The 26,858-nt window shown below is 44.4% G+C and overlaps 1 protein-coding gene across 4 annotated transcripts; it reads right to left on the bottom strand.

Annotated features, from left to right (window-relative positions):
- Window positions 1-13,923: 13,923 nt before the first annotated feature.
- On the bottom strand, window positions 13,924-25,700 carry LOC123060181 (ubiquitin-like domain-containing protein CIP73). 4 transcript variants are annotated; one of them, XM_044482761.1, is made up of 16 exons: window positions 25,404-25,700; window positions 24,960-25,085; window positions 21,451-21,568; window positions 20,608-20,688; window positions 19,497-19,600; window positions 19,353-19,388; window positions 19,138-19,275; window positions 18,972-19,056; window positions 18,703-18,887; window positions 17,959-18,123; window positions 17,796-17,867; window positions 17,596-17,710; window positions 15,897-16,289; window positions 14,631-14,995; window positions 14,454-14,563; window positions 13,924-14,285 (listed from the first exon to the last, which is right to left on the bottom strand). In XM_044482761.1, exons 2-16 carry the CDS (start codon window positions 25,077-25,079, stop codon window positions 14,273-14,275), a joined length of 2,100 nt encoding a protein of 699 aa, XP_044338696.1. In that variant the 5' UTR covers window positions 25,080-25,085; window positions 25,404-25,700; the 3' UTR covers window positions 13,924-14,272. The 4 variants fall into 4 exon arrangements, with proteins under 4 accessions (XP_044338696.1, XP_044338698.1, XP_044338697.1 ...); XM_044482763.1 differs by having other exon boundaries at window positions 14,652-14,995; XM_044482762.1 differs by having other exon boundaries at window positions 25,408-25,668.
- Window positions 25,701-26,858: the final 1,158 nt, after the last annotated feature.

Here is a 26,858-nt window from a genome sequence, read left to right as displayed (position 1 = left end):
TGTCAACATTTACTGAAAAAATATTCATGCTCATAACATGTTGTTCTTAAGATTGACTACATCAAGAGCCCTTTTTTATTTGACTCCAACTTTTTTGTGGTTTATTTGACTCCAACTTGATATGATGTTGTAGGCCGCCTGGTGTCCCTACCCTTCCTAATCTCAGAACCTTTCAAAGAAAAGCGGCATGGCAATTGCAGATGATTTCTGGCTCGATCAGACGACGATGAACGATTGATGATCGTTCGCACGTACCGGACGTGTTGTTTCGCGGAATACAATCACAGTCACTGCAAGGTCTTTGAGCAAGATCCCAGCTTCTCTGGGCCTTCAGAAATTTTTGACTGGAGGTTGGTAAGTAGCCTTGGTACACGCTCTCTATTTGTCAGACTGAATTATCTGATTAACCAGGAGATAATCGACGGCAAGGATCATGATGGTAGCGCGGTTTCGTTCATCAGGCAAAACTGTGTGTACACAGTGTACCATGCGTCTCTACATGCACCATACCCTGATATGTGCCGCCGTGCTCTGCAGCCCAAAGTAGGAGAGAGGGTCGCAAGTATTAGACTTCGACCTGCTGGCTGGAGTTTCCCCCGTCAGGCACCCATCTGGTTCAAGCCATCAGCCAATCTCCACAGCTTAATAAATAGTAACGTCTAACTGAGCCAATTAGTTAGATGCGTACACTTGGTGTAGTAGGATCTTTATTTAGTTTGATGGATACACTTGTTCTTTTTTGGTAGCCATTTTGTAATGATGGCTGATGTTTGGTTTGGAAGAGAGAGTTGCGTCTTCACTCTTCTGGCCTGCTTACTGCTTCTGTTGCCCCGGCCCTGGTTGCTGCTGCTGCTCTTTTCAATGTACAATCAGTAGTATATTTCGTCTGTTGGTTGAATAAATATGTTGTTAGAACGACAAACACAATGTTTTGGAAGTCGTTGCACGGTTCGATCCTTTAGTGCCCCGTACCGTACGTAGCGCATACTATTTTTCATACGGAACACATTTTCCACTTGTTGATAACATGCAGTCCACTGATGAAGGCCCAGTAGAGAAGCCCATAATTAACTGGAAGGGAGGCTCTCACATGAATCCGGCCCAGGTACATGGTCATGGTCCCCTAAACATAAATAAGTAAATAAATAAATAAAGCTAAATGCTCATGCACCAGTTCTTTAAATTCACGATTTAACAGGAGGATATTATTTCCTATGATAGTGTCGTTACATTCAGTCGATATTATTCTTCGGCAAAGATAGCGACCAGTCTTCTTCCTCCCAGCATTTTCTTCCTGCAACCAGCGGACCCATGCAAATCGTAGTCAACGTCATAAATAGATCCGGTCCATTTTTATTTTTTAATAAGAATGTCCAACCCAGCCCAGCACATTGGCGGCAGCACTTTATCCTCCGCCTTGGTGCGCTCGCCGCGGCACCGCCGTCCGGCCCTGTCAACATAGTTTTTTTTTGAAACGGTCCCTGTCAACATAGTAAATCGGGAGAGGACTGTAGTTGTGAGTATGACAGTACGGACCCACCAGGTCCACTCCCGAACACAAGCAAGTGCTTCTTTTACTACTCAGATGAACCCCTCGTTTTTTACTCTAATCCACCCTGCTGATATATGGGACCCACATCATTTTCAATGTATAGTCAATTAACAATAGAATTGCACAACTTTTTTTAGTAGTAATTCGGAGGAGTAGGCTATAAACTGGGTTGTGCGGTCTCTGTGGCCCGTCTAACAACATGACCAGCGCAGTAGTTTTTTCTTTGAGAAAATAGATAGCCCAGTATTTCTTTTTGAAGAATACCCAAGCTAGGCCTATTTGTTTTCTCCGACTTATTGGGCTGCAAATCTTTCAACACAAGGAGGGATGCATTCCGGCCTGGCCAAAGAGTATGGTCAATGTCTGTTAAAAGTAATATAAAAAGGGATTGAAAATCCCAAAAAAATATAGCAAATGGGATATTAGTTTCTTTTTTGTTTTTGTTCTTCACTGATGTCTTATATGTATTTCATTGGATTTAACATGACATAGTACTAATTTATTTTTAAATTTGTTTTAGTATGACTACTAATTTTTGGATTAAGAATATTTTGTTCCCGAGCAAAAATTTGTGAATTTTCAAAATTTCCCACATATTTAGTTAATTTTTTTAACCCTGGTACTGACCAGAAAATGGGCAGCAATTCTAAAAATGGAAAACGGGCTACAATAAATTCCATATGAATTACAAAATGAGTAAAAATTATAAAAATAATAGCAAATGGGCTTTACACGTCACATATTTCGAGGCTCACTTGTTTACGCAAGGCTTTGTCAGTCAACACATGATTCTAGTAGCAGTGACTGTTGGATGTCCATCCAACGGCGGACGTGCTTCTTCAATCTCTGATCTTCCTGCTCCAGCCGCCTAAACTAGCATCGGCGGGACTGCCTGCTCCCTCCTCTTGTGGCCCATTGTGATGTCGCGCAGGCTTCCCCGGCCCACCCTACTCCCTCCACTGGCATGGCCGCACGCAATCAACTGCCTCCTTATTACGGGAAAAAATGGTTCCTCCCACTGACATCTGGGCGCACCGGTTGGGAGGCTAACCTGTGGGCCTACTAAGTTGACGTGTACGCAGGGCTTGTCAACTTAGTCAACAAACGATTCTAGCAGCAGTAACCATTGGATTTGAATCGAACGGTCCTGCTGCTTCTTCAATCGCTACTCTTCTTGCACCAGCCGCCCAAACCAGCGCCGGTGAGACCGCCTGCTCCTACCTCCAGTGGCCGGCTGCGCTGCCGTTCAGGCCTCATCGCCCCCTACTACTCCCACCGCTAGCTAGGCCCTTCGGCGACGGCAGCCTCACACCGCAGCCGAACCAATGAACCCCCGTACTCCTCTCCACGTGGGCATCCACTATCGCGTCTTCCCCGGCTCCGCGTCATCCCCTTCCTAGGCATCGTCGTCGTCCACAGCCTTGGTTCTCTTGGCACGGCGTGGTCAATGTGGTCAACGACCGGCTTCCATCGGAAGAGTACTGTACATGGAGAGGCTGACAGCTGGGTCCACGGCCACAGCCTAGTTTTTTTGTGATTTGACAAGTAAGTCACTTTGTCAGGCCTGTTGGGCTGTAAATCTTTCAAGACAAGGAGAGCTTTCATTCGGCTGCCCGAGAAAATGGCCTATCAGTAATGAGAAATGGGTTGTACATTTTTAAAACACATCAAACCGGCAATTAGTTTCAAATTTCTTTTTTTTCATTTTGAGATTTTAAATTGCATTGATTTTTATGCATGGACAATTTGTTGGATTTTATATTGATATATATTTATTTTTAAAATCAGTTTGAACGTGACTCGAAATTTCAGGATTAAAAACAGTTCGGACCGCACCGAAATATGCAAAATTTCGTATAATTTTTTAACCGTGGCCACAATATGGGCTGTAATGCTAACAAAAAGAATATGGGCTCCAAAAAACCTTAAGAATTGGCAAATGGGCTATAAATTATTAGAAATAATGGCATATATGATGTATGATGTTTTCCACAGATTTGAGGCTTTCCTAAAAAAAGGTTAATGCACAAGCAGTGACTGTTGGATGTCCATCCAACGGCCGTCGTGCTTCTTCAATCTCTGCTCTTCCTACTCCAGCCGCTCAAACAAGCGCCGGCGGGACTGCCTGCTCTCTCCTCCCTGCGGCCGGTTGTGCTGCCGCGCAGGCCTCACCGCCCCACCGTACTCCCATCGCTGGCCTAACCATCCCTCTACTCACCCACACCTGCTGTTATTCTCCGGCAATGACAGACGAACCAGTAAACCCTCGTACAGTCGTCCCCCCTCTGCATGGGAAACAACTGACGAGTCTTCCTTGGCTCCGTGTCGTTCCCTTCCTAGGCCTCGCCTTCGTCCACCGCCCTGGTGCTCTCAGCGCGGCCTGGTCAACATGGTCAACGACCGACATGCATTTGAAGTGGAATGTACGTGGAGAGGCTGACAGCTGGGTCACGGCCGCACCCAAGGAAATATCTCCTTATTACGCGCAAAATAATGATTCCTCCACCTGACATCTGGGACCCACCGAAAGGGCCTCTGTATTTTGCGAAAAAAATGTTACCGCCACTGACAGCTCGGACCCACCAGCTATATCTTCGCACGCAAGGAAGTGCCTCCTTATTACGCACAAAAAAATGAATACTCCCCCTGCTAGCTGGGACCCAGTATAGTGGGAGGCTGACTTGTGGGTCTACTAAGTTGATGGGGACGGAGAGCTTTGTCAACTTAGTCAATATGCACGGTTTTAGCTCCAGTGACCATACGATGTCCATCCAACGGCCGTAGTGCTTCTTCAACCTCTGGTCTTCTTGCTCCAGCCGCCCAAAGCAGCGCCGGTCGTGCCGCATGCTCCTGCCTCCCGTGGTCGGCTGTGCTGCTGCGGAGGCCTCACCACCCCCTACTATTCCCACCACTGGCCAGGCCCTGCGGTGACGGCAGCCTCACACCGCAGCCGAACCAGTGAACCCTCGTACTCCTCTCTGCGCGGGATTCCACTATCGCGTCTTCCCCGGCTCCGCATCGTCCCCTTCCTAGGCCTCGCCGTCGCCACCACCCTGGTGCTTTCAGCGCGGCGTGGTCAAGGAACGACTTCCATCGGAAGAGTACTATACATGGAGAGGCTGACAGCTGGGTCCACGGCCGCAGCAAGGAAGTGCCTCCTTATTACACGCAGAATAAATATTCCTCCACCTGACAGCGAAGACCCACCGAACGGGCCACCATATTTCGCGAAAAAAAACATTTCCCCCTGACTACTGGGACCCACCAGCTACATCTTCGCACGCAAGGAAGTGCGTCCGGGCAAAAAAACGATTCGCTCCCCTGACTGCTGGGACCCACCAGCTACACCTTGGCACGCAAGGAAGTGCCTGACAGTTGGGACCCACCTGGTTGAAGCGTACGTAGCGTTGTCATTCTGGTCGCGAACGTGTACGTACATACTGGTCGATGTAGAGGCGCGCACGTAGCATGTACATGTACGTACAGTGGTCAGGGTGCAAAAAAGTAAATACAGCCACGTACGTACATACGGACGGAGTCTCGAACGCCTACTCGCGCGTACGTACAGCCCGGGCTCGTGTGCATGGCTGGGTCGGAACGGAGAAACAGCGTCGTCATCGTGTTCATGGGGAGCCAACCGGCTGGGTCGGAACGGAATGCGTCGTCGTGTTCATCGGGAGGGCTTGGACAGAACAGCTGATGGAAACGAGTTCTGGCGTACCGCAGAACGAAGGAAACGGCCTTGTGTTCGACCGGCCACGTTCGAAACGGGATCTTATTCATCGAGAGGGGTCTGGCGTACCGCAAAACGGAGGAAACGGACCTCCTACGGTCGAAACGGGGGTCCTGTTGATCGGGAGGGGTGTGGCGTACCGCAAAAGGGGGGAAACGGACTTGTGTTGGAGCGCTACGGTCGAAACGGGGGTCCTGTTCATCGGGAGGGGTGTGGCGTACCGCAAAACGGGACTCCATGGGATATTGTTCATCTCCACCGTCGACCCCCTCCAGCCTCCACGGGCTACTGTTCATCCACCGTCGACCTCCTCCAGCCTCCACCTGTAACTGTTCATCCACGGGCTCCTATTCATCCAGCCTCCACCGCGCGCTACTCCATCGGCTACTGTTCAACCAGCCCTCTCCACGGGCTCCTTTTCAACCACCACTCCACGGGCTACTGTTCATCCAGCCCTCCACCATCTACTGTTCATCCTGCCCTCCACGGGGTGGTCCTGTTCATCCTGCCCTCCACGGGGTCCTGTTCATCCACCCCCAACCGGCTCGATCGATCGAGGTCCTATTCATCCATCCCCACCGGGAACTGTTCATCCAACCCCCCCTCCCCCAGCAACGCTCACTGTTCATCCAGAGGCAGCATCAATCGGCTTCAGTTAGCAGTAGTAGCAAAGGAATCGCTCTATCGGGTTAAGTACTCCATGGAGTCCTGTTCATCCAGCCCCAACCGGCTCGATCAATCGGGGTCCTATTCATCCACCCCCACCGGGAACTGTTCATCCAACCCCCCCCCCCCCAGCAACGCTCACTGTTCATCCAGAGGAAGCATCAATCGGCTTCAGTTAGCAGCAGTAGCGAAGGAATTGCTCGATCGGATTAAGTTAATAGCCATTGATCGATCGCTCGGGTTCAGTAACGCGTAGCCTGCAGTGCAATCGCTCGGGTTCAGTTAGAGCCCAACACCTCGCTCGGGTTCAGTTAGAGCCCAACGCCTCACACCCACGCGCGTGCGTGTACGAGAGAAACATGCATCGCTCGGCCCCGACCACCCACCGTAACTGGGAACACCCCGATATTTTCCTCGCCCTCGCTTCTACCATGGTTTTTTCCGTCATGGACAGCCCAAAGAATGTCATGCAACTGCGTCTCCGGCCCGCCCAGGACGAAAAGCCCATTTTTTGTCATGATTTTTTGTCATAGAAGTAGGACCCCACCACATCTATGATGATACCGTGTTTTGTCACAATTATTGTCATAGAAGTGTCATAAGTATGACAGAAAAAATTTCGTTCGGCCCAAAATGTCATGGATGTGTCTTTTTTGTAGTGAATTATTGGTGTTTCCCTCACCCAATCCAAGATTGCATCTGCCACCCACCTAGTCTTTGCAAGCTTTGATTTGTCCTTTCCCCCTCTCCCTCCGGGTGGGCAAGTGTGCCCGTGTGGGTTGCTTTTTAGCTGAAACAAAATGAAAAATGATTTCAAATACAATTAAGAAACAGTACACATGATCTGAATATAGAATGAATAAATAATCTGATAAAAGGATTCAGTTGTAATACCTGAATCAATTTGCTCTTTAGCATAGTGGATGCATGCAACCTCCACCCACACCTATCATAAGCGCAATGAACAGTGAATCTTTCTGGATCACTCCTATCAACCTCATAAGAGTTTTCAGTGAGAATGCAATATGTAGTCACTGCATTATGACAGTCCACCATCGATTCGAATATGGTTCCTGAAGTAAGCTCAGGATTCTCCCTGTTCCACTCAATTGTTGGCATGTCCTCACCCTCATATTCTTGTAAAACTAATGAGTCGATGTTCTCCTCCCTCTCTTCATCGTTAGTGTCATCAAATCTAGCATGGCTGCTAGGCTCCTCTGGCTATTCATCTTCCACTTCCTATTGACTGACTCTATCTACCAGTTCGGGGAATAGAATCTCATCCTCATCATCATGTCGAGGCACTTCCTCATCAGGCTCTGCATCTACTTCTACATCAGGTGCATAAGGGAGAGGATAAGTGGTAGAATTAGCGGCAGCCGACATGTTGCGGCTTTCAGAACCACTAGGTTTACTTGGTCTTGACCTACAAGGAGTGCGAGGACGCTCGCTATTAGCAGAGACAGATGATGTCTGAACACCCTTCCCCTTCGGGATATGTTGTTTGCATGCCTGAAGCACACCGATATGGATTTTACCAAAATGGCTCTCAGCATTCAAACTAAATAGCAATCCCAGATGCTCATCACAAGTTAATGGGACAAATCTCTGCTCGGTACTTCGAAATATCTCAGCTCAACAGCATTGGCAGGGCTCCACGGATACTCACAACAGAGTGCCTCGCAGAAATCTGTGAACGAAACACTGGTTTCTACCACTTTAGGATAGAAAAATCCAGAAATCAGACACGGTTTAGTTCCACGCAGCTTGCTAGTTTCCATTCTAACCACCAGGCGAAAAGCAAGTGCAGGATCAACCCTATTCGATTGAAATAAGATATAAAGGGCGCAGTTAGGCCGAATTTTTTTAGATAAATTGCACTGATTCACGCCAACGTGGTTAAATACAGCCTAATTTACATATCTCCTAATCAATTTGAGAGGAAAATGATGCTTACCTAGGTGGAATCCATGAATTATCCGCCTCTGATTCGACCCAATCATCTCCACGGTCGATGGGCTAGACGGGGTGCCCCCCGACATCGCTTCCTAATACTAGATGGGGAGAGAGGGTAGATGCGGAGGAGGCGACACGACGGCGGCGGAGGGGGCGGCGCGGAAGCGACTCGATCTGATTCAGGTTACAGTGAGTGTCAGTTTCGCGGCTCCACTGGTTAGCATGTAACGGTCAAAATGTGGACTTGGCCCTACGCGGCCCCACTCGTCAGAGTTAACGGTCAAGCCATTGACCTGACAGCAATGTCCGCTGTGACCAGTTCTGAGTGTCTCGGGCAAGGGAGTGGGGAGAAGTGATCAAAAGTTAAGAGCATGGGGATGAATGAGTAGAACTAAGGAACCAGGGGCACAGAAATAAAAATCCCTAGAACCAATGATGATCTTAATCATAGTACCTTTGTTATATTGTTCTAAGCATATTGTCAACAACCACAAAAAAGGGGGAGATTAAATAGAAATCTAGTCCCTAATGAGGGTTTTGGCGTTAATGGCACTATGTTCAAAATACTAAAGATTTTTTGAGTGATTATACAACACACACACACACACTTTTAAAAGAACCATAAAGTTGGTCGGTGATCCCCTAAGCTAAAGAATAAAAGAACATGGCACATCAATTTCCTACAGAGGATTTCTCGTTTTGAGCCATAGGTATGCCGTACTATAAAGAGGGGATACAAGATGGATTGATGTATGGGAATTGGTGAGCCAAAGATAAGCCAAAACCACCCACACCTTTGTGTGTGTGTGAGAGAGAGAGAGAGCCCCTTAAAAGTGCCCTTATGTTTGCTCTCCCGTGAGCCTGGGACCCACCTCGAACCCTCCGTGTGGTATCCGAGTTGACATGTTTGCCTCTGTCCCTGGGTCGAAGACTCCAAGGTGTCTCGGAACTTCTAGCCTCTCAGGCCCTTTGAGTGATATATGAGGCACATTCGAGTGATATATGAGGCACCTCTAGCTGGAAGAAGAAACCTCTGGTTTCGCACGGACTCCCCTAGGACCCTCCAACTAACCGGACCCTCCATGGTGTCTCGAACCCTCTAAGATTTCTAGACAACATCATAAGGGGCAGTTTTTAAGTGGGGCCCCCTTCTCCATGAAAAAGGGGATGACTCCAACACTCTCTCCATCATTTTTCTACCCTTAAAACGCTTGAGATATCCCTCCATTCTACCTATAACTTTAGGTAGAGCAAGAGATCCTGATCTACAACTCCACCAAAGCAAAACTTGAGTTTGTCGATTCCTCGCAGAATCCTTCATGAATTTTGTTACTCTTGGGTTTGTGCAAAACCCAAGACGGTTTGTGTCTCCCATGAGCTTTCAAGTTGTGTGGTTGTCCCCTGGGCTCATTTGTAAGGGGATCTCTCCTGAAGAATTATGCCTAGTGAGAGGGAACTGGGCCATTCATTAACCAAGGTTATCGAAGACTTACGTGAGATATTAATTGTTGTGGGAGCATTTGTTGTTCCACACCTCTCGAATGAAGATTAGCACCCCCCCCCTAGAGTGTGAATTCTGGATCTCTCCATCATATTCAGTTGTCTCTCCCTAGCTTTACTTGATGTTATTACTTGCTTGCTTAGTTGCCATATCTAGCTTGTTATCTTGTTATAATGCATCGTATATTTTCATACTAGCCTCTAAAAGCAACTAAGAAAAGTTTAAAATTTGTTAGTCTCCTATTCACACACACACCCTCTAGTCGATGTGTAGCGCATCTTCGATCCTTCATAGCAGCACCCCATCCACAAACACATCATCTTTGCAAAGGTCAGCCAGACTCTAGCGATCTAGCCAATCATGGCAGCCCTTTGATACAAACACAAACCTTGTAATTAGATGGCTTTGGCCCCAAACATACAAGAACAATGGGTGGAATTGGAGGTCAAGGCCCTCCAAGGAGGCCACCCTCCCTCAAAATCGTTTTCACCAACCATGCCTACATACAATGTACGTGTGATCTTACACCCGCGGTCTGTTACCGAGGGGAGACCGAGACAGGGAGGCGAGGGGAGTGATGTATACCATGCAGGGTGATTCCAATAGCGTGGGCTCAGTCGCCTTGAGAAGTGGCGAAGCCAGCCGGAAGAACCTATGGGGTCATTGTTAATTTTTTGCATTATTTTCTTCATAGTGTATAGTAACTTTACAATAATTTTAGCATGTTTGTCCTAGAAGAAGGTGTGGGCTCACAGCTCATACATACAATCGCCACTGGCCATGAGGGCATGGGAGGGGGAGAAAGGAGAGCGCTGCATGGTACGCCACTCAGTTCAGTTTGAAAGTGCCCACCCAAAGTTTGGCTACTGGTCGCACTAAATTCCTGGTACTACTGAAATCGAAGGGATAACTGGTGTATTCGTTTCAGCTTGGTAAGAGCATCTACACCCGGACGCTCCATATCTGCCCCAAATGTACGGGCAGACTGCCCGATCACTGCTCGAATAGTAAAACGCCACCCAACTGGACCGGACAATCTAGCACAAACGTCTGGGTTGACCGACAATCCCCATACCCAGCCCATATGTGGGGCGGATATGGGGACGCACGGGCGCATTTGCCACATAGGACTGGCTGCAAGGGCCCATGCCAAATTGCTTGAAGATGTCCCCCTCCTTGCCCAGCATGCCACCATAGCTCCACCACCATTGTTGATACCTCTTCGTACCTGACCCATAGTGCCGCCACCGGAGGGCCCAACCCACAACTCCGCCAACCATCCCGCTACCAGACAAGGTCGCCAACATCGGACGCCGCCTTGGTACGTCCAACTCCTTTGGATATACACCTTGTGCTCTATATGTTCAATGAAATGTTTGAGTAGTTTTTTTATTCTTTTGGTCATTTGTAGGTCACCAATGGATTTGTCGAATGATGGCTATGGAAACACGAACCTTGATGAATTCATATACAGAAAGTTCATTGGATCGTCAGATTCAGACGATGAAGATGCTAAAATGATGATGATGATGATGATGATGAGCATCCAATAAGAAATAGAGAAGAGGAGCACATATTGAACTTCAAGGGTTTGATAAAGGTCCGAAGAGTTATTCCCCGGGATAGCATCACTGGCCCATGGCTTCTGTACACGGACTACTTCACACTAGGCCCAACATACCATGAAGGGTTTTTTGGTGCACTTCCGGGTGAGCGGAGATTTGTTCTTGCGCATAGTCACTGCCATGGAGAAGGTTGATGGAAACTTCAAGTTGAGGAACGATTGTTGCGAAAAATGTTATTTCTCTCTGATGCGGAAATGCACGGCTGCTCTTAGGATGCTTGCTTATGGTAAGGCAACTGAAATCCGGATGGGAGGGACCACGGTCTTGAACAACATGGTGCAATTTGTACGCACTTTTGGTGAAGGTGTTTGGGCCAGAGTGCCTAAGGGAGCCAACTGGGAGGACATGGAAAAAATTGTTGGCAATTGAAGCAACATGAGGATTCTCAGGTATGCTCGGTTCAGTTGATTGCATGCACTGGCAATGAAAGAACTGCACAAAAGATTTATGTGGGTTGTACCAAGGTCACGCCAAAGAAGCCATCATCATACTTGAAACAGTGGCGTCGAAGGACTTACGGATTTTGACATTCTTCCTTTGACACACCTGATTCTAACAATAACATCAATGTGCTCCAACGATGGGGAAGCTCCGCCATGCAACTACACCGTCAATGGGCACAACTACAACATGGGGTACTACCATGCCGACGGTATCTATCCTCAGTGGGTGGCGTTTGTGAAGACTATATCGGATCCTCATGTTAAGAAACAATGATTCTTCGCACAAGCCCAAGAAGGTGGTAAAAAGGATATCAAGAGAGCACTATATCGGGGAATATCCTAGCGGACGCTCATTGCGGCAGATTGTCGAGCAAACGCACAGAGCCGAGTGACCTAGCGATCCAGATGGGCCGGCCCAACTACGCGCGCTACAGTAGGTACTTTCTGGAAGGTTCCTGACCAGTTTTGGGAACCTTCCAGAAGGTTCTTGAACCGGTTTTTCACTGTTTTTTTTTCTTTCTCTTTTTTTCTTCTTTCTTTGTTTTTCTGTTTCTTTATTTCATTTTTTCAATTCCTTTTCTTCTCTTTCTATTTCCTTTTTGTTCTTCAGATTTTCAAATTACTTTCTGTTTCCTTTTTTTTCTTTTTCGTTTTTTCTGTTTGTTATCTTTCTTTGGTTTATTATTTCATTTCCTTTTTCTTTTCTCTCCTTTTTTCAAAATATTCAAATTTTGTTTGCCTTTCCGTAAAATGGTCAGTTTTTTAAAAATTGTTCTCAAAATTCGAAAATTGTTCTCGTTACACAAAAAAGTGCAAAATTTTCGAAATTAATATAATGTACCAGACTTCAACTTTTTTGTTCAGGTTTTCAAAAAATGTTTGCACTTCCAAATATATTCGGGATTTTTCAAATTTGTTCTCTGTTTCAAAATTTATTCTCAATATTCAAAAAATGTCCGTGCTTTAAGAAATTGTTCACGCTTCCAAATTTATTCTATGTTTCAAAATTTGTTCTCAACATTCAAAAAAAATGTTCATGCTTTAAAAAAATCCACGCTTCCAAATTTGTTCTCTGTTTCAAATTTTCTTCTCAAGATTAAAAAATGTTCGTGCTTTAAAAAATGTTCATGTTCAAATTTTGTTCTCAAATTTCCACACTTACAAATTTGTTCTCCGTTTCAAAATTTGTTCTCAAGATTAAAAAAATGTCCGTGCTTTAAAAATAATTCATGTTCAAATTTTCTTCTCGATTTCAAAATTTTGTTCCCTAAATTCAAAAAATGTTAGGGATTTTAAAAAGTGTTCAGTTTATCAAAAATTTCTTCATGCCTTTTAGTTTTTCTTCTAAAATTTGGAAAGTGTTCTCTTTTTAAGAAACACCTTTTCAAAATAATTTTTGCGTTAGGAATTTGAGAAAATGTTTGGGTCTCCATTACATTTAGCTCCGCACGCCATAGCAAACCAAGAAAGCTTGTCTATCGCTATGGTTAGCTCGTGCATACAAAGATGGAGGTCCCTGTTTTGATCCCTCTCTCCAGCATAATTTTTTGGGATTTTTTCACTGCGTTGCGCGAATGGGCCGGCCCAGCTGGACGCGCCTGTGCGTCCGCTCGATAATTCGCTGCAGCGAACGGCGCATAGGAGCTCTCCTATATCGGATCCTCGTGTTAGCAAACAATGACTCTCCGCACAAGCCCAAGAAGGTGGTAAAAGGGATGTGGAGAGGGCACTATATTGGATCCTCATGTTAGGAAATAATGACTCTTTGCACAAGCCCAAGAAGGTGGTAAGCAAGATATGAAGAGGGCACTCAGAGTGCTCCAAGTTCGTTGGAGTATTGTTCATGGAGCTGCAATGATGTGGGAAGCGAGGACACATTGACAGCTCATGACATGTTTTGTAATCTTTGCACAACATGATTGTCAAGGACAAGGGTGAAGGGCATGATTTTGAGAAGCCCGGTGTTTAGGTCCGCTTCTCGGAACAAGAGACAAAGCATATTACCAACTTTCTTAAGGTGCATTGACAACTTCAAGATCAACATGTGCATATGCAACTTCTCAATGATCTTGTGGATCATATGTGTATCCATGCTGAAAATCACCTATGTGTTTTATGTATCAATTATTCACTATGAACAATTTTTATGATTGAACTATGTTAGGACTGTACTTTTTTCTGTGATAATTTGAGGGCGTATCAATTATTCACTATGAACAAATTTTATGATTGAACTATGTTAGGACTATGTACTTTTTTCTGTGATAATTTGAGGGCATCCACGGATGTATAGAGCCCAGATTTGCCAACTCAGGTTGTAGATGCCCTAACCATACGTGCACAGGAAGAGCCTTTCAAGCAACATGCTACATGCATTTTCCTTACCCCCTGAACTGACCAGAACGAGGATGATCTACAGCAACAAGTGACAGAAAAATGGGCTCTACTGCAACAAGCACCAAGCCAGGCTTGATTAACCGCACGGATATTTCCACCCCAAATATAATTGACTTCCACATATTGGAGATGGGTACCAGTTTGCAAAACATCTTATGCTCCATCAAAAAAGTAAAAAGGATTACAGACACTGCTGTGCAAAGAAGGAATAGCACAGGTTATGAACCGCCTAACATCCCAAGGCTCGACTATACACTCAGAAACAATTCCACTTGTCTCAATAAGATTATGACTCACGGTATCATCATCATTAATTCTCTGGTGTAGCAGCAACTGGAAAATTTTCTCAGCTCAGACTGCAAAAGCAGCGCCCACCCAACAATAACAAGCCCACCTGAATCACTCACTCATTCTGCAAAAACAAATGGCCAACACAGGTCAAATGATTAGTCCACAGATATTTCAAGGCCAATTACGAGGGAAATCATTCCTTGAATAGATGAAACAAATCGATCTCATGAAACATCAATAATTATCATCATAAGAAGATAGATAAACATGCGTGAGACGTGCAATGTACCTTTGCCTTTTAGAATTAGGCCCATCAACTGGGTCGCGGCTATGTTGACGTGAATTCCTGGAATCACTTGGCCCATCCCTTGAACCGTTTGCGCTCTCGGGCACAGCAGCCTGCATTCAGTACTCAATGTTACGATACATCTACCAATAACTCCATGTTATTTCTGAAGTTACTTACAGAAATAGGGATTGCATTTGCCTGTGAAGGAGTACTGCTGGTGTCTGCTGGGGTGCTTTGAGGCTGGTTTTCAACCTGGGAGATATGTGGCATAATTTGCCTGACCAAATTAGCAAAGCGTATCCCCTCGTCGCTGGCAACTGAAGCTTCAGGTACTACATGGTTTCTAGCATCTACCGGCTCAGCAGAAGCCGCTGGTGCATGCTGACTTGTACCATTTGCTGGGGGATTTTCTCCAGAAAACAGTGATCCAATCCACTGCAGACTGTCCATCAACTGAGAAAAAGGACCCTGGCCATTCTGCTGACCATGGGAAGCCTGCGAAGTGTTCCCCACATTGACCTCGACCGGATGTCCCAGATTACCTAAAACAAAATCCATTCATGTTCAGCCTTGTCTTTCCAAACACCAAAAGGTCAACATGTGGACCAGAATACTGAATGAAGAATCATCAAGGAGTGGCATGCAAAACTCAGGTAGAAACTAATCAGATTAAGTCAGATATTGCCCTCTCATATCCTAACAGCATTTGCTTCTTAAAAATCATATATATGGACATACATATGGTAATGTCAGTTTTTTGTCAGAATTTTTTTACAAAACCATCGGTTTGATCTCTTTACGGGGGGAATGTTCTAGCATTTTATTTTATTTTACAGATATTGGTTCAGGGTAGAAACTAGAAACAACTGTAAGCGTTTTTGTGTAAACATTTCTACCTGCAATATTCGGCACATGTATGAACATAAGTTCACATACAGAAAGCAAAGTGACCACGCCATGATATTACTCAAGAAAAAAAAAAGCAACTTGTTGGTCTGTCACAGTGAACAGGCTAACAAGCACACCCATAATGTCAAACCTATGGGACAGACTTCATTTGATGGCAGTTGTTACCATCGACATGGCACCCATATCCCTTTAGCATCCTCCGCCTTCACTATATTATTCGAATCGATGAGAACTATGATCCGAATCCGAGCTGCAGCCAACAAAAACTGTCCAAATATCTTCTCAAAAAAAGAACTGTCCAAATCCAACAAGGTATGAGGATCAGTGGGCATTGACAGGACCCGGATTCAGGATCGCATTAGTCGTGAGTCTGCTAGAGAACAAATTTTCAATAGCATAAATTGAGCTCCTAGAATATGGCTCCACCCAACCAGATTAAACCCCTAATAGAAACTACAGATTTATTAAAGAACAAATAGCACAACAATTGAAAAGGACGAAAACAACACAGATGAAGTGAGGAAACTCATTCACCTGCTTCATGTGCTTGAGATGGCTGAGGATTCGGTTGCAGATTAGCATGGGTGTCACTATGAGGTTCATTTGGAGTTTGACCATTTCGTGCACCGCTACCATTAGAATTTACTCTTTGATGAACTCTGGTGATCATTGGAATGATAACACCAACTCCTCCACTAGAAGAACCCGATGGAGAGCGACTGATGCCAGCAGGCACAGCACCAACTGTCCTAAGTGGCAATAGTCTAACTCCAGACCCAACAGCAAAAGGAGCACCACCTGCAACTCGTGCAAATGCTCCTCTAGCGTTTGAATGTGAAGCATTGCCAGTTCTATCTGTATGTTCTTGTGCTTGCTGTGCCCCAACCGATTCACTTGGGTTAGTACTGGCTACAGGCACAGACCCACCTAACATCCAAAAAGACTGGCATTTAACCATTATCATCAACCAAAGTAACAACAGAAGGAAAATGAACACGCCAGGCAGTTATCCCAGATGCATCAATTATTTATTTATTCTTTCAAGTCAAACCGGAAGAGAGACCCATACAACATATGCAAAAGAGATAAGTATTTATATCAGAAATAGTGGAGGGAAATCACAAGCCACGGACAGAAAAAACTCTCTCCTGATTCAATTATTTAACTTTAAATTGACACCCCCTATTCTGCTTGTTCTGGTCTATTTAATATGACAATACTACCTCAGCTCTAAATAATTCCCAATCCCAATATATGCTTGCATCTGGCACAAAGTTTAGTATAAAACCATAAGGCTCCGTTCGGTGTGCAGGCATAAAAAACAAAGGAAAAACAAACTGTGCAGGAATTGGATTGAGTGAATAGTGGAAAACTGTGGAAAAGAGAAACAAGGGATAGGAGCTAGGACTTGCGTTCGGATGGCTCACAAAAACACAGAACGGCTAGAGTAATGAACAGTAGCTAACCCAATATTTTACTAGGCTACTAGTTCAGCACCGTACTTTTGCTTGAATATTTTATGCTACCACACAGTGCAACTGCTCTGTTTGCCTCGGGACTCCGCCCAAAAATGTGCTCCGGGTGGATTTGCCCAAGCCTGTGAAATCTGCATGCCTAGCAATGCTTTCCTCTGGAATGTTTTGCAGCCTTCCTCTGAACCGAACAGGTAAAAGGAAAGAAATCCTGTACAAGCTAGCTTTCCTTTGGAATGGCCGCAAATCCTGTAAACCGAACGGGGCCTAAATTGATAAAACCAGATCCCAATCCGTGCTTACTAACTGCATCAAGTTTAGCATACCCCCATAAATTGCTAAAAGCAAGCGTCATGAATTCTTAGATCTAACTCTGAATCAACACGCCCACCCTGCATGTTCTGATTGATAATATACCAGATAAGACATCAGATCTAAACCACCCCCGATCTGCACTTCTAAACTGGCTCTTACAACAATTTGGTAATTCAAGCTAGAGGTTGTGACAAATGAAACTTTTAACTGACACATTCACCCTACATGTACTGATTACTCAGTCTGCTAAGTTAGGACTCCAGTCTACACAATATCAACACTACTCGACTCTCAGAACTCGTGTTTCCATAGTTCCACCATTAACTAACTTAAGGTATGATGATAGCTGAACAGACCTTCGGTACATAACAAAGCAAAAAATGAAATTCACACACCGATAATGCTCCAAAAGGAAAACTGAATCAACAGAGGAAAGCATTACTCACTTGTACGGATATGGACATCAGCATCTCTTGGGTGTAGAACAGAGCCTTGTGAACCAAGACTAGAAAACATCTGACCCATTTGGACAGATCTTGGTCCTGGAAAAAACGGAACAGGCTGGACAGAAATTAGTTAGCAAATGGATAAACAGGATACATGCCTTCTCTATTTATTGATTCTAAATTAAGATTTAAAAACTCACAGGAACCATTAGAGGGTTTGGCCCAGATGGAGAAATAAAAACAGCCGGTCCAGAATTTACAACCGCTTCTGACTGAAAATAGTAAATGGGTCAGTGCAGAAGTACAAAAACAAAATCGTTTCCAATCTGAAATGAGGTAAACATAGTTGTCACAGAAACCTACAGGTGCGGGATTGATACGAAGCATCATTGTGGTGCGACCAAGTTCTAGAAGTAATGAACCAAGACTCTGGAGGAGAACACCTTGTCTCATTGCACTCTGTTGAAGGTTCCTCCGTGTTGTGGAGTCACTTACATTCCCAAGATCTCCCAATTGCGTCGAGAGTTGCTAGAATGATAACACGATTTCAAATTCCGGACTTCAAACACAGGTAAGTGATGTAAAAATTGATAATTACAGTAACTTAATATATAAACAGCAAACTGAATCAACAAGTAAACCTGTATCAGCCAAATACAAAATTTTCATACCGGAATCCTTAGACACATCATAACACACGATACATTAATTCAGCCCTTTATTCATATTGAAGTGCCACATCATAACACACAATACATTAATTCATTTTGACGCCGCGTTGAAGTTAACACATTCTAACGTCAAATTCAGTTTTGTAGCTAAATAGGTTACTCACTATAAACATAAAATCTTTTGTACAGCTCATTATCCAATTAAAATAATAAAACCGGGTATACCAACATGGCATCATTTGAATAGCTAGAATTTAAAATATATAATGACGAAAATATCTGAGGTCCGCTATCAAAGGGAATAGGCAAAGAACTAAATAAACGGCATTCTCAGCTGAACAAGAATAAACAAAAACAGCTTGCTAAAATGATAAGGACTACTAGCATTTTGCATCAGCTACTTGAAACCCAGAAGGCTTTGAAAGATGCAACTTACAGATAGCAATTCTCCAGCCAGGTCAACAAGAAGTTGTCTAGTAGAGTGCATGGTTTCAGCTAGCAATGCTGCAGTAGGAAGTACATGATGTGCAGAAGTTGAACCAGGCTGGCTTTCCTGGCTTTGTGTACCACTAGCATGAGCACTTCCTGCAGTTCCAGGGTCAATGTTACCCACCGTTTGTGCTGCAAAAGAAGAGAACTGGGGGTAAATCTTCACAGAACAAACTACAAAATGGATGCTATCGCAGATTGAAAGCACAGTCAAACCATTTCCATTGAAGCCTTCCCTCCTAAACGAGTCCCTCATAAGGTTAATGTACTGAGAAATTGTACTCACGGAATCAGGGATGACCTGCAAAAGATAAGAGTATGTTAGTGACATTACATCCTTACCAGGCGTGCGATGAGGATGAAAGACAACGCAAAGATTTACATTTGGCATTGATGATCCAACTGCCGCTTCAGGGAAATGCAGAGAAGCCTGCTGCTGATCAAGTTCGACCCTGACATCATTTGGGAATGAAGATTGCATAGGTTCTGAAGGTCTGGTATCAGAAGGTGCTGATCCACCCTGGCATTAAAATAGTTAATCCCAAATAAGTTCCTGAAGATCTGATCTAAAGAAGTATTTTGAGAATGCTGGATTACCTGAACTTGTGGGCTGGTCAACATGCTCTGGAGAATCTGCCAAAAGAAGAATAGAGGCAATTTGAACAAAACCTCAGTCATATATGCTAAATATAGATATTCTTGAATTAGAACAAGTAGATTATATGGAGCATGTTGAATTACCTGGGCAATGCTAGAGAATTCACTCCCCTGGTCCAAATCTACAGCCTCAAGCACAATACTCCGAACCGTGCGACCATGAAGACGAGTTGAATTTGATACACTAGCTGAAATATTTTGACAGTTTATAAAGGAACAGAAGTTGCTATTTCCAATAAAAAAGAAGTTTGTATTCAGACTGAGAACATGGAAGTGTGATTCCTAAGATACAAAATGAAATCATATTCCCTACTGTACTGTGCCTGGTTAGTCTACCAATGCCACAGGCTGTAACAATCTAAAAATAGTAACTGCGGATGTTTACAGATTATCATCCAAAATGACCATACGATGAGGGCAACAAGCTCACACCTCAGAGTACTTGCAGAATGGTCAGATGAAACAGATCTTCATGATTAAGAGTTTGAGTCTGAAAAAGAAGAACCAGAGAAGACAGATTCGGAGGACAGATTACGAGGATGATGAAGATGAAGTGGTGACTGCACGCACCACTTAAGATTGGCTGCTTGCGCACTTGATGGCAACATGCCATTTATCTTATTATTAGGATATGTCTGTTTGAACTGAACTGCAATTTAGACTTTTAGCTGCTATTTTGCTTGCTGTGTGAACCTTTTGCTATGGTGTGAACTGCATTTTAGATGCTATTTCAGTTGCCTATGTATTATGTTTCCGACTTTCCTGTGCATATTATTCAAAAACAGCCAAATTTTAAAAAACCTTAAGCACCCATTGCTCTAAGCTTTGGCCTTTCAGTTCGCTTAAGCTTGACAATTTTTTGAACATTACTATTTTGCAACTAAACAACCGTATGTGCCAGCAATCACAATGACACATAGGTCACAACACCTGCTTCACTGCACTGTTATAGAATGGTCACTAGCTCTGTCCAGAAACAACAAAAACAAGAATAACATAATGAAGAGATTCAACATATAGCACGAACTGCAGTTATGACTAGAAAACTATTTCCATCTTTAGAAGCTTACAAAGTATTCAAGCACTCCAAACTAAAAAAGACTAAATAGCACAGATACAAAGATAACCATGTATCTTAAAAAAAGGTTTCAATTAACAAAACATTCATACTGTACAATTGAAAAATTCCACATACCTTCATTTCCTGCATTTCCTGATGCAGCTGGCTGGCCTGGTTGTCTAACAACAAGATGCAAAGTATGGCCATCTTCAACATCTAAAAACTACTGTTAAGGAGTAACATTTACAGGGCTGAATCTAAATACAACTTGACACACGACACATATAACATTTTGTTGGCATGATCCAATGGAGACTTTAGTTGGGTTTTAGGAACTTCTCATGACAGGAGTGAAGACATGCGTATTCGTATTCATGGCTTTGCATAATGGTACAGACAGAAACATAAAAGAGATTTGCTGCTGCACCAGAAGACGCATCCATGTTAGAAGTGTATACCAAAACAATTCCAAATGGAGCATCATAAATCCCCAACAATGTGACAAACATCCTCTAAAAATCTTGTGAAACTAACGACAGAAAACCGTAAATGGAATAAATACTCCATTATAATACTCAATAGTAACCTGATTTTCTTATGATATTGTTCGTTCGCAATGTGCGAATATTCAACGGCAAACAGCCAGACATATTATGCATTGGATGAAAGATGCAAGTGGAGGCAAGGGAATGGGCATTGGCAGACGTTAAATGTGTCCAACAGCTTTTGCAAGTACGAAGAATGTAACATGAGGGCTAAGTTGTCTGGCATTCATAGCCTAGATCCTAGACTTCTAATGTAACTATCTCATTTCTATTAATGCATCGAGGAACAAAGTTTTGCATTTTCTCAAGAGAAAATAATGTGCACTGGATTGCATCTAATGATAACCTCTGTCAGAAATGATATCCATTGATCAAGTAAACAATAGTTAAGACAAGAAATATAAGAATGCAAGTTAAAAGTACATGAGGATACGATAAGCAGAGAGAAGTTCATCATCCTTCAAGACTCTCCCACGACAAATCAAACGTTGTTGTTCAGACAATACTCCAGTTACGGTAGCTATTTTGTCCTTTAGCAGAGGCATTGGCACCTGTAATAGGACAAAAGATTAACAAGATTACACAATTTGACATGTTTTGAGAAAATAGGAATAGAACCCACTATTTGAAAAATATTTCAATGCATCGTCTATTTTGGAGGCTTTAAGAAGGATGAAAGGAGGCAAGACCTACGCTAAGATACCACGGAATGTCATGTGGTGGGCCTTGAAGAAACACAAAGTCCCAATAAAGTACATTACCCTCATCAAGGGCATGTACGATAATGTTGTGACAGGTGTCCGAACAAGTGATGGCGACACTCGTGACTTTCCAATTAAAATAGGACTACACCAAGGGTCAGCTTTGAGCCCTTATCTTTTTGCTTTGGTGATGGATGAGGTCACAAGGGATATACAAGGAGATATCCCATGGAGTATGCTCTTTGCGGATGATGTGGTGCTAGTCGATGATAGTGCGGGGTGATCTTTACTTCCAAGGTTTCGACCCTTTCTTCCATTCCCTCCCACGTAATCCCCTCCCACCTAGTTTTACGATTTTCTTCCTAAAAACCACATGCACATTAACTCAATCCCCCCTCTCCTCGATCCCCCCTCCCCCACATCATACATTAACTCAATCAAATTAAATCTTACCAAAACCTCAATTAAATCAAAAATTTCCTTGCCTTCCCCTACCCATACCCAAATCAAATCAAATCAAATCTTACCAAAGCCTCAATAAATTAGAACTTTCTTTGCCTTCCCCTAATCATACTCCAATCAAATCAAATCTTACCAAAATCTAGAATATGATGGGTGTAAGATTTATGTCGGGCAATATTGATGTTGAACCACTAGAATATGTATGCCCCTGTTGCAACAACACATGGGCAATTAGCAAGTAGTAAGTTAGTTGTGGAGACAGACTTTGGAATCAGAAGGTTTAGGCTTAGTAGAACCAAAACTGAGTATACGAAGTGTGGTTTCAGTACTACTAGGCACGAGGAAGGGCCTTGATGGGCAGGTGGTACCTCATAAGGACACCTTTCGATATTTGGAGTCAATGCTGCAGAAGAATGGTGATATCAATGAAGATGTGAGCTATTGAATCAAATCCGGATAGAAGTGGCGCCAAACTTCTGGCGTCCTCTGTGACATGAGTGCCACAAAAACTGAAAGGCAGATTCTATGGAACCGCGATTAGACCAGCGATGTTGTATGGCGCAGAATGTTGGCCAACTAATAGATAACATGTCCAACTACTAGGTGTAGCAGAGATACGCATGCAGAGATGGATATGTGGCCACAAAAGAAGGGAGCGGTCTGAAATGATGATATACGTGATATAGTTGGGGTACCACCAATTAAAGAGAAGCTTGTCCAACATCGTCTGAAATGGTATGGGCATATACAACGCAGGCCTCCAGAAGTGCCGGTAAAGAGTGTTGATAATGTCCAGAGAGGTCAAGGTAGACCAAACTTGACATGGGAGGAGTCCATCAAGAGAGACCTGAAGGAGTGCAATATTACCAAAAAACGAGCCATGGATAGGAGTGCATGCAAGTTAGCTATCCATGTGCCAACATCATGACTAGGTTTTGAGATCTTATGGGTTTCAACTCTAACCTACCGCGGCCCATGGCCATGGCACCAGGGATGAGGAAGAGGAAGTTCAGGACGGACATTGGATCTTTACTAGTTTATGATCATTCATTCATAATCAGTACAGGATACATGATGCCCCTTCTATAGAAAAGACGCGACTTGATGCCTAAGAATAGAATCCCAACTTTCCTAACAAATAGGGATGAAAACGGAGCGGAAACGGACGGAACTGAGTGCTACCATATTTGTTTTCACATTTTTTTGCAGAAGCAGAAACAAATACAGAAACCCCGGAAATGAATACGGAAATAGATACTACCGGAAACGGACACAGAGCGAATACAAAGTGGATACGGAAACAGAAATAGGCATTGATCGGAACTTAAAAACCCCTTGAATCATACAGAAATACACACAAAAACAAACAAATTCAATGAGTTGTTAACATGGCTACAAAATAATATCATTATGTTAGCAACTTAGCATAGTATTGTAGTAGTACCGGACAATTGCGTATAGGGTCAAGCTGAGTACATGTGTGGTAGTAGAAGTTCGGCCTTAGATCCATTCTACTAATTGTGTCATTGTGTTCTCTTTGGTGGTTGGGCTACAAAGCAGCTATAGGTCTATAGTAAAAACAGAAATTCCATATTCACGGAAACGGAAAGTTCCATTTCCATGCATGTTCCACCGGAAAACACCGTTCTGTTTTTGTTTCCTCTTCCGCATAAAAAATTCCATTTCCACTTCCGTTTTGTAAATTTCCGTTTCCGTTTTCATATTTCCTCTCCGTTTCCATTTTTCCTCCGGAAAAACGGAAAGTTTCCACTCCATTTTCATCCCTACTAACAAATCATATCTTTATCTTCCGAACTAAACCAGTCTCTTTCAAAATTAAATAGATATCCATACTGACAAAATAGCCTACTGTCATCATCTCCACAATTAATTGACTACGAACATATGGTACTGCTACACATGAATAGTAAGGGACGAGTGAAAGACTGCTATAAAAAATACCCTTTATGCAGCAAAGGCATCATCCCATATGGAGCACAGGACATGGTGCTTCATTTCTGCTGTGGGAAATGCTTGGGACACGAAAGGCATCGACAATCTAGCATAGTCGAGCTGATTACTTAGTACTCGGGTAAATGACATTTCAATGTGTGCAGCTCAGCTCTGTGCTGAACCTCAATGCAGAGGGGGCAGGCTGAACACATTCAGACTGCAATTCAAAAAAATATCTAAGCAAGTGAGAATCACTCCTAAGGTTTACCCATCATACTCCTTATGACACATATAATTTCGTTGGACTTGGACATCATTTTACTTAGCAGATGCCTTGATCAAAACTTCCTCAAAAATATATGTTCTGGCAAAAGCACTCAATAAACTAAGAAAATATACCATGAGGGCAGTATGAGATCTTTTGGAGAATATTCTGAATCATACACCATAAGAATCCTATGAACAACACATAACAGTACCAAATCAAGATAGTCTTAGATAATAAGAGGGAGAGGGACTAGTTGCAACTTCTAATGTTTGGCATAAAGGCATTATATTAAATGGCATCCAACTAACACATTGCTTAATGAAATATGGATGTGCTGGTGTGTTCTCAAAATTACTAACGGGAGAAATTTGCAACAGTGATTTCACTGAGAAAAAATAGGAGGACGTTGCAGGAATCAGACTGATTGTGAACAAATATTGTATGGAAACGGCTAAGGGTTTCCAGAGTACAGCAGAAAACCACACAAACACATCGTGTGTTCCAAGAGAGCAACTTTATAACCATAGTTTCTGATACGAGCATGAATTATCAACTTACACATTTATTCACGCGCAAATTGTATGTTTGGGAATCCAAAGTCTTGATTTTGATCTCTATTGTAGTCTCGGAACCCTCCGCGCAGTGTGACATTTGCACATCTGAAGAATTACACTCCATAATCTCCTGCGATGATGACAGAAACAGAGTTACTAGAAACGCCAACCGACAATTTGATCATGTGAAGTGTGAGTTTATTCATCCAATGGACCAGTGGAACGGAATCAAGCAAGATCCTTTCACATGTAAACTCGAACGTGCACTGGAAAAATCATTCAGCAAGTACTCGTCAAGAAACAGTGCTCATTATATTGTCACAATATAGCCAATCTACGGCAAGTACTCATCCAATACTAAAATCGGGGAAAAAATTGAACAGACAGAGGATGCAAGAGGGAGGAGGGAGGAGGGTGAGGGGGGATGTCACGGAGGACGGAGGGCTACCTGCCTATGGACTGGTCGCCGGCGTAGCTCCGGGCGGCGGCGTTGCTGGGCGGGAGAGGGAGGCGCCGCTGGGCTCCTGTTCCGGCGGCGGGGCAGCGGAGGCTTCGGCCGGCTGGGCACGCCGCAGCGGAGGGCCGGCAGTAGCGGCGGCGGGCCGGCGGCGACTAGGAACCCTAGCGGTCGCACTCGGGGAAAAGGCCTCTCTCTCTCTCTCTGGTCGTTCGATCGGGAGGGAGGCGCCCTCTTGGTTCGCTCGCTCTAGCGAATAGGGCTGCAATTATCCCCCCTGCAAGGGCCGAAGACCCGCACGCCGAGGGCCTCCTCGCGAGAGCCATTCCTGGCCGTCAGATCACCACACAAAGAACTATGGTACGTCCGATTGGGCTGGTATCTACTTTGTTTCACTACCGCGGCACCCGCTTGTTCCCGACTCCCGAGCGGCGCTACGCATCAGCCGGATGATAAATCGGATCGCGTCGGGCCGGCCGCCTTGACAGCCGTTAGATGGCACACGGGAGAGTCGTCCGATCTTTTCTGCGTCAGCCGCATAGTTGCGCCCCAGCTGTTTTGCAACATGGATCATATTGCGCTCGAGTCTCTGTAAAATGAGTCGTGTTGCCCGTCTAACCGTTTTCTACTGTTGCAACAGAGGTGATGTTGTCATGACCACTCTGTAACGCCGGTGGTCTTGCGAACGTTGACCCTGTCTGCAATAGAGATGATGTTGTGGTGCCCACTCTGCAACACCGATGGTGTTGCAACGTTGCCCCATGTCTGTGACAGAGGTGATGTTGCGATGGCCACTCTGCAGCACAACGGCGCATGTGACCACTCTAGAAGCATGTCGTTGTCGTCATCGTTTCACCCTCGCCATTGCAACATAGTGGTGTAGAAAAACGCTCGCAGGTTGCAGCCTCCTCTCTCTGGCTTACCGCACCGGCCACGATCATGGGACAACTTTGCCCTCGCCGATGGGATCAAGCGATTGGGGAGAGGCATTGCCGCATTGGATGGCCGAGGTAGGGACGAGGCAGCGATGTGACGGGATTGGATGGTCAGGACGAAAAGAAGAGGAAGAGAGAGTGTGTCCAATGGCGGAGAGTCAAGAGGGGGTAGAGCAATGGAGAGTGTCTGAATGGTCGAGGGAGAATGTAGTAGAAGAGAAGGATGGTAATGTGTGGGTCGGCTTCGTGGGGACGCATGGCACACGCAGGAGGCGTCCGACGCATACCGCTACAAGCATTGTGTTTGTCCACATTTGCTTGCAACAAGGTCCATGTTGTAAACTAGGTGGTTTGTTCATGTTGCGCTCCGCGTCGTACGATCAAAATTGGATCAGGTGCCCACGAAGACGACTGATGTGCGACAGTCATCAGTCAATTGAGGGGAAGCTTTTCCCTTTGTTCCCTGATTGCTATTGGGCCCGCTTTCTACAAGTCATGCCGAAACCCATGC

The sequence above is a fragment of the Triticum aestivum genome, chromosome 3A (assembly GCF_018294505.1).
Source record: "Triticum aestivum cultivar Chinese Spring chromosome 3A, IWGSC CS RefSeq v2.1, whole genome shotgun sequence".
NCBI lineage: Eukaryota > Viridiplantae > Streptophyta > Magnoliopsida > Poales > Poaceae > Triticum > Triticum aestivum.
Note: the sequence above shows the minus strand (reverse complement) of the source record. Positions and strands in the feature narration are given on the sequence as shown.

Bases quoted from the DNA above. Each gene is read 5' to 3' on its own strand.
- LOC123060181 (XM_044482761.1), bottom strand. From the start codon at position 25,079: ATGGAGTGTAATTCTTCAGATGTGCAAATGTCACACTGCGCGGAGGGT. The intron at 19,389-19,496 runs GTAATTCAACAT...TTCTTTTGGCAG, and splicing joins AATTCTCTAGCATTGCCCAG to ATTCTCCAGAGCATGTTGAC. The intron at 14,996-15,896 runs GTGAATGAGTTT...ATTTTGTTTTAG, and splicing joins ATCTCAAGCACATGAAGCAG to GTAATCTGGGACATCCGGTC.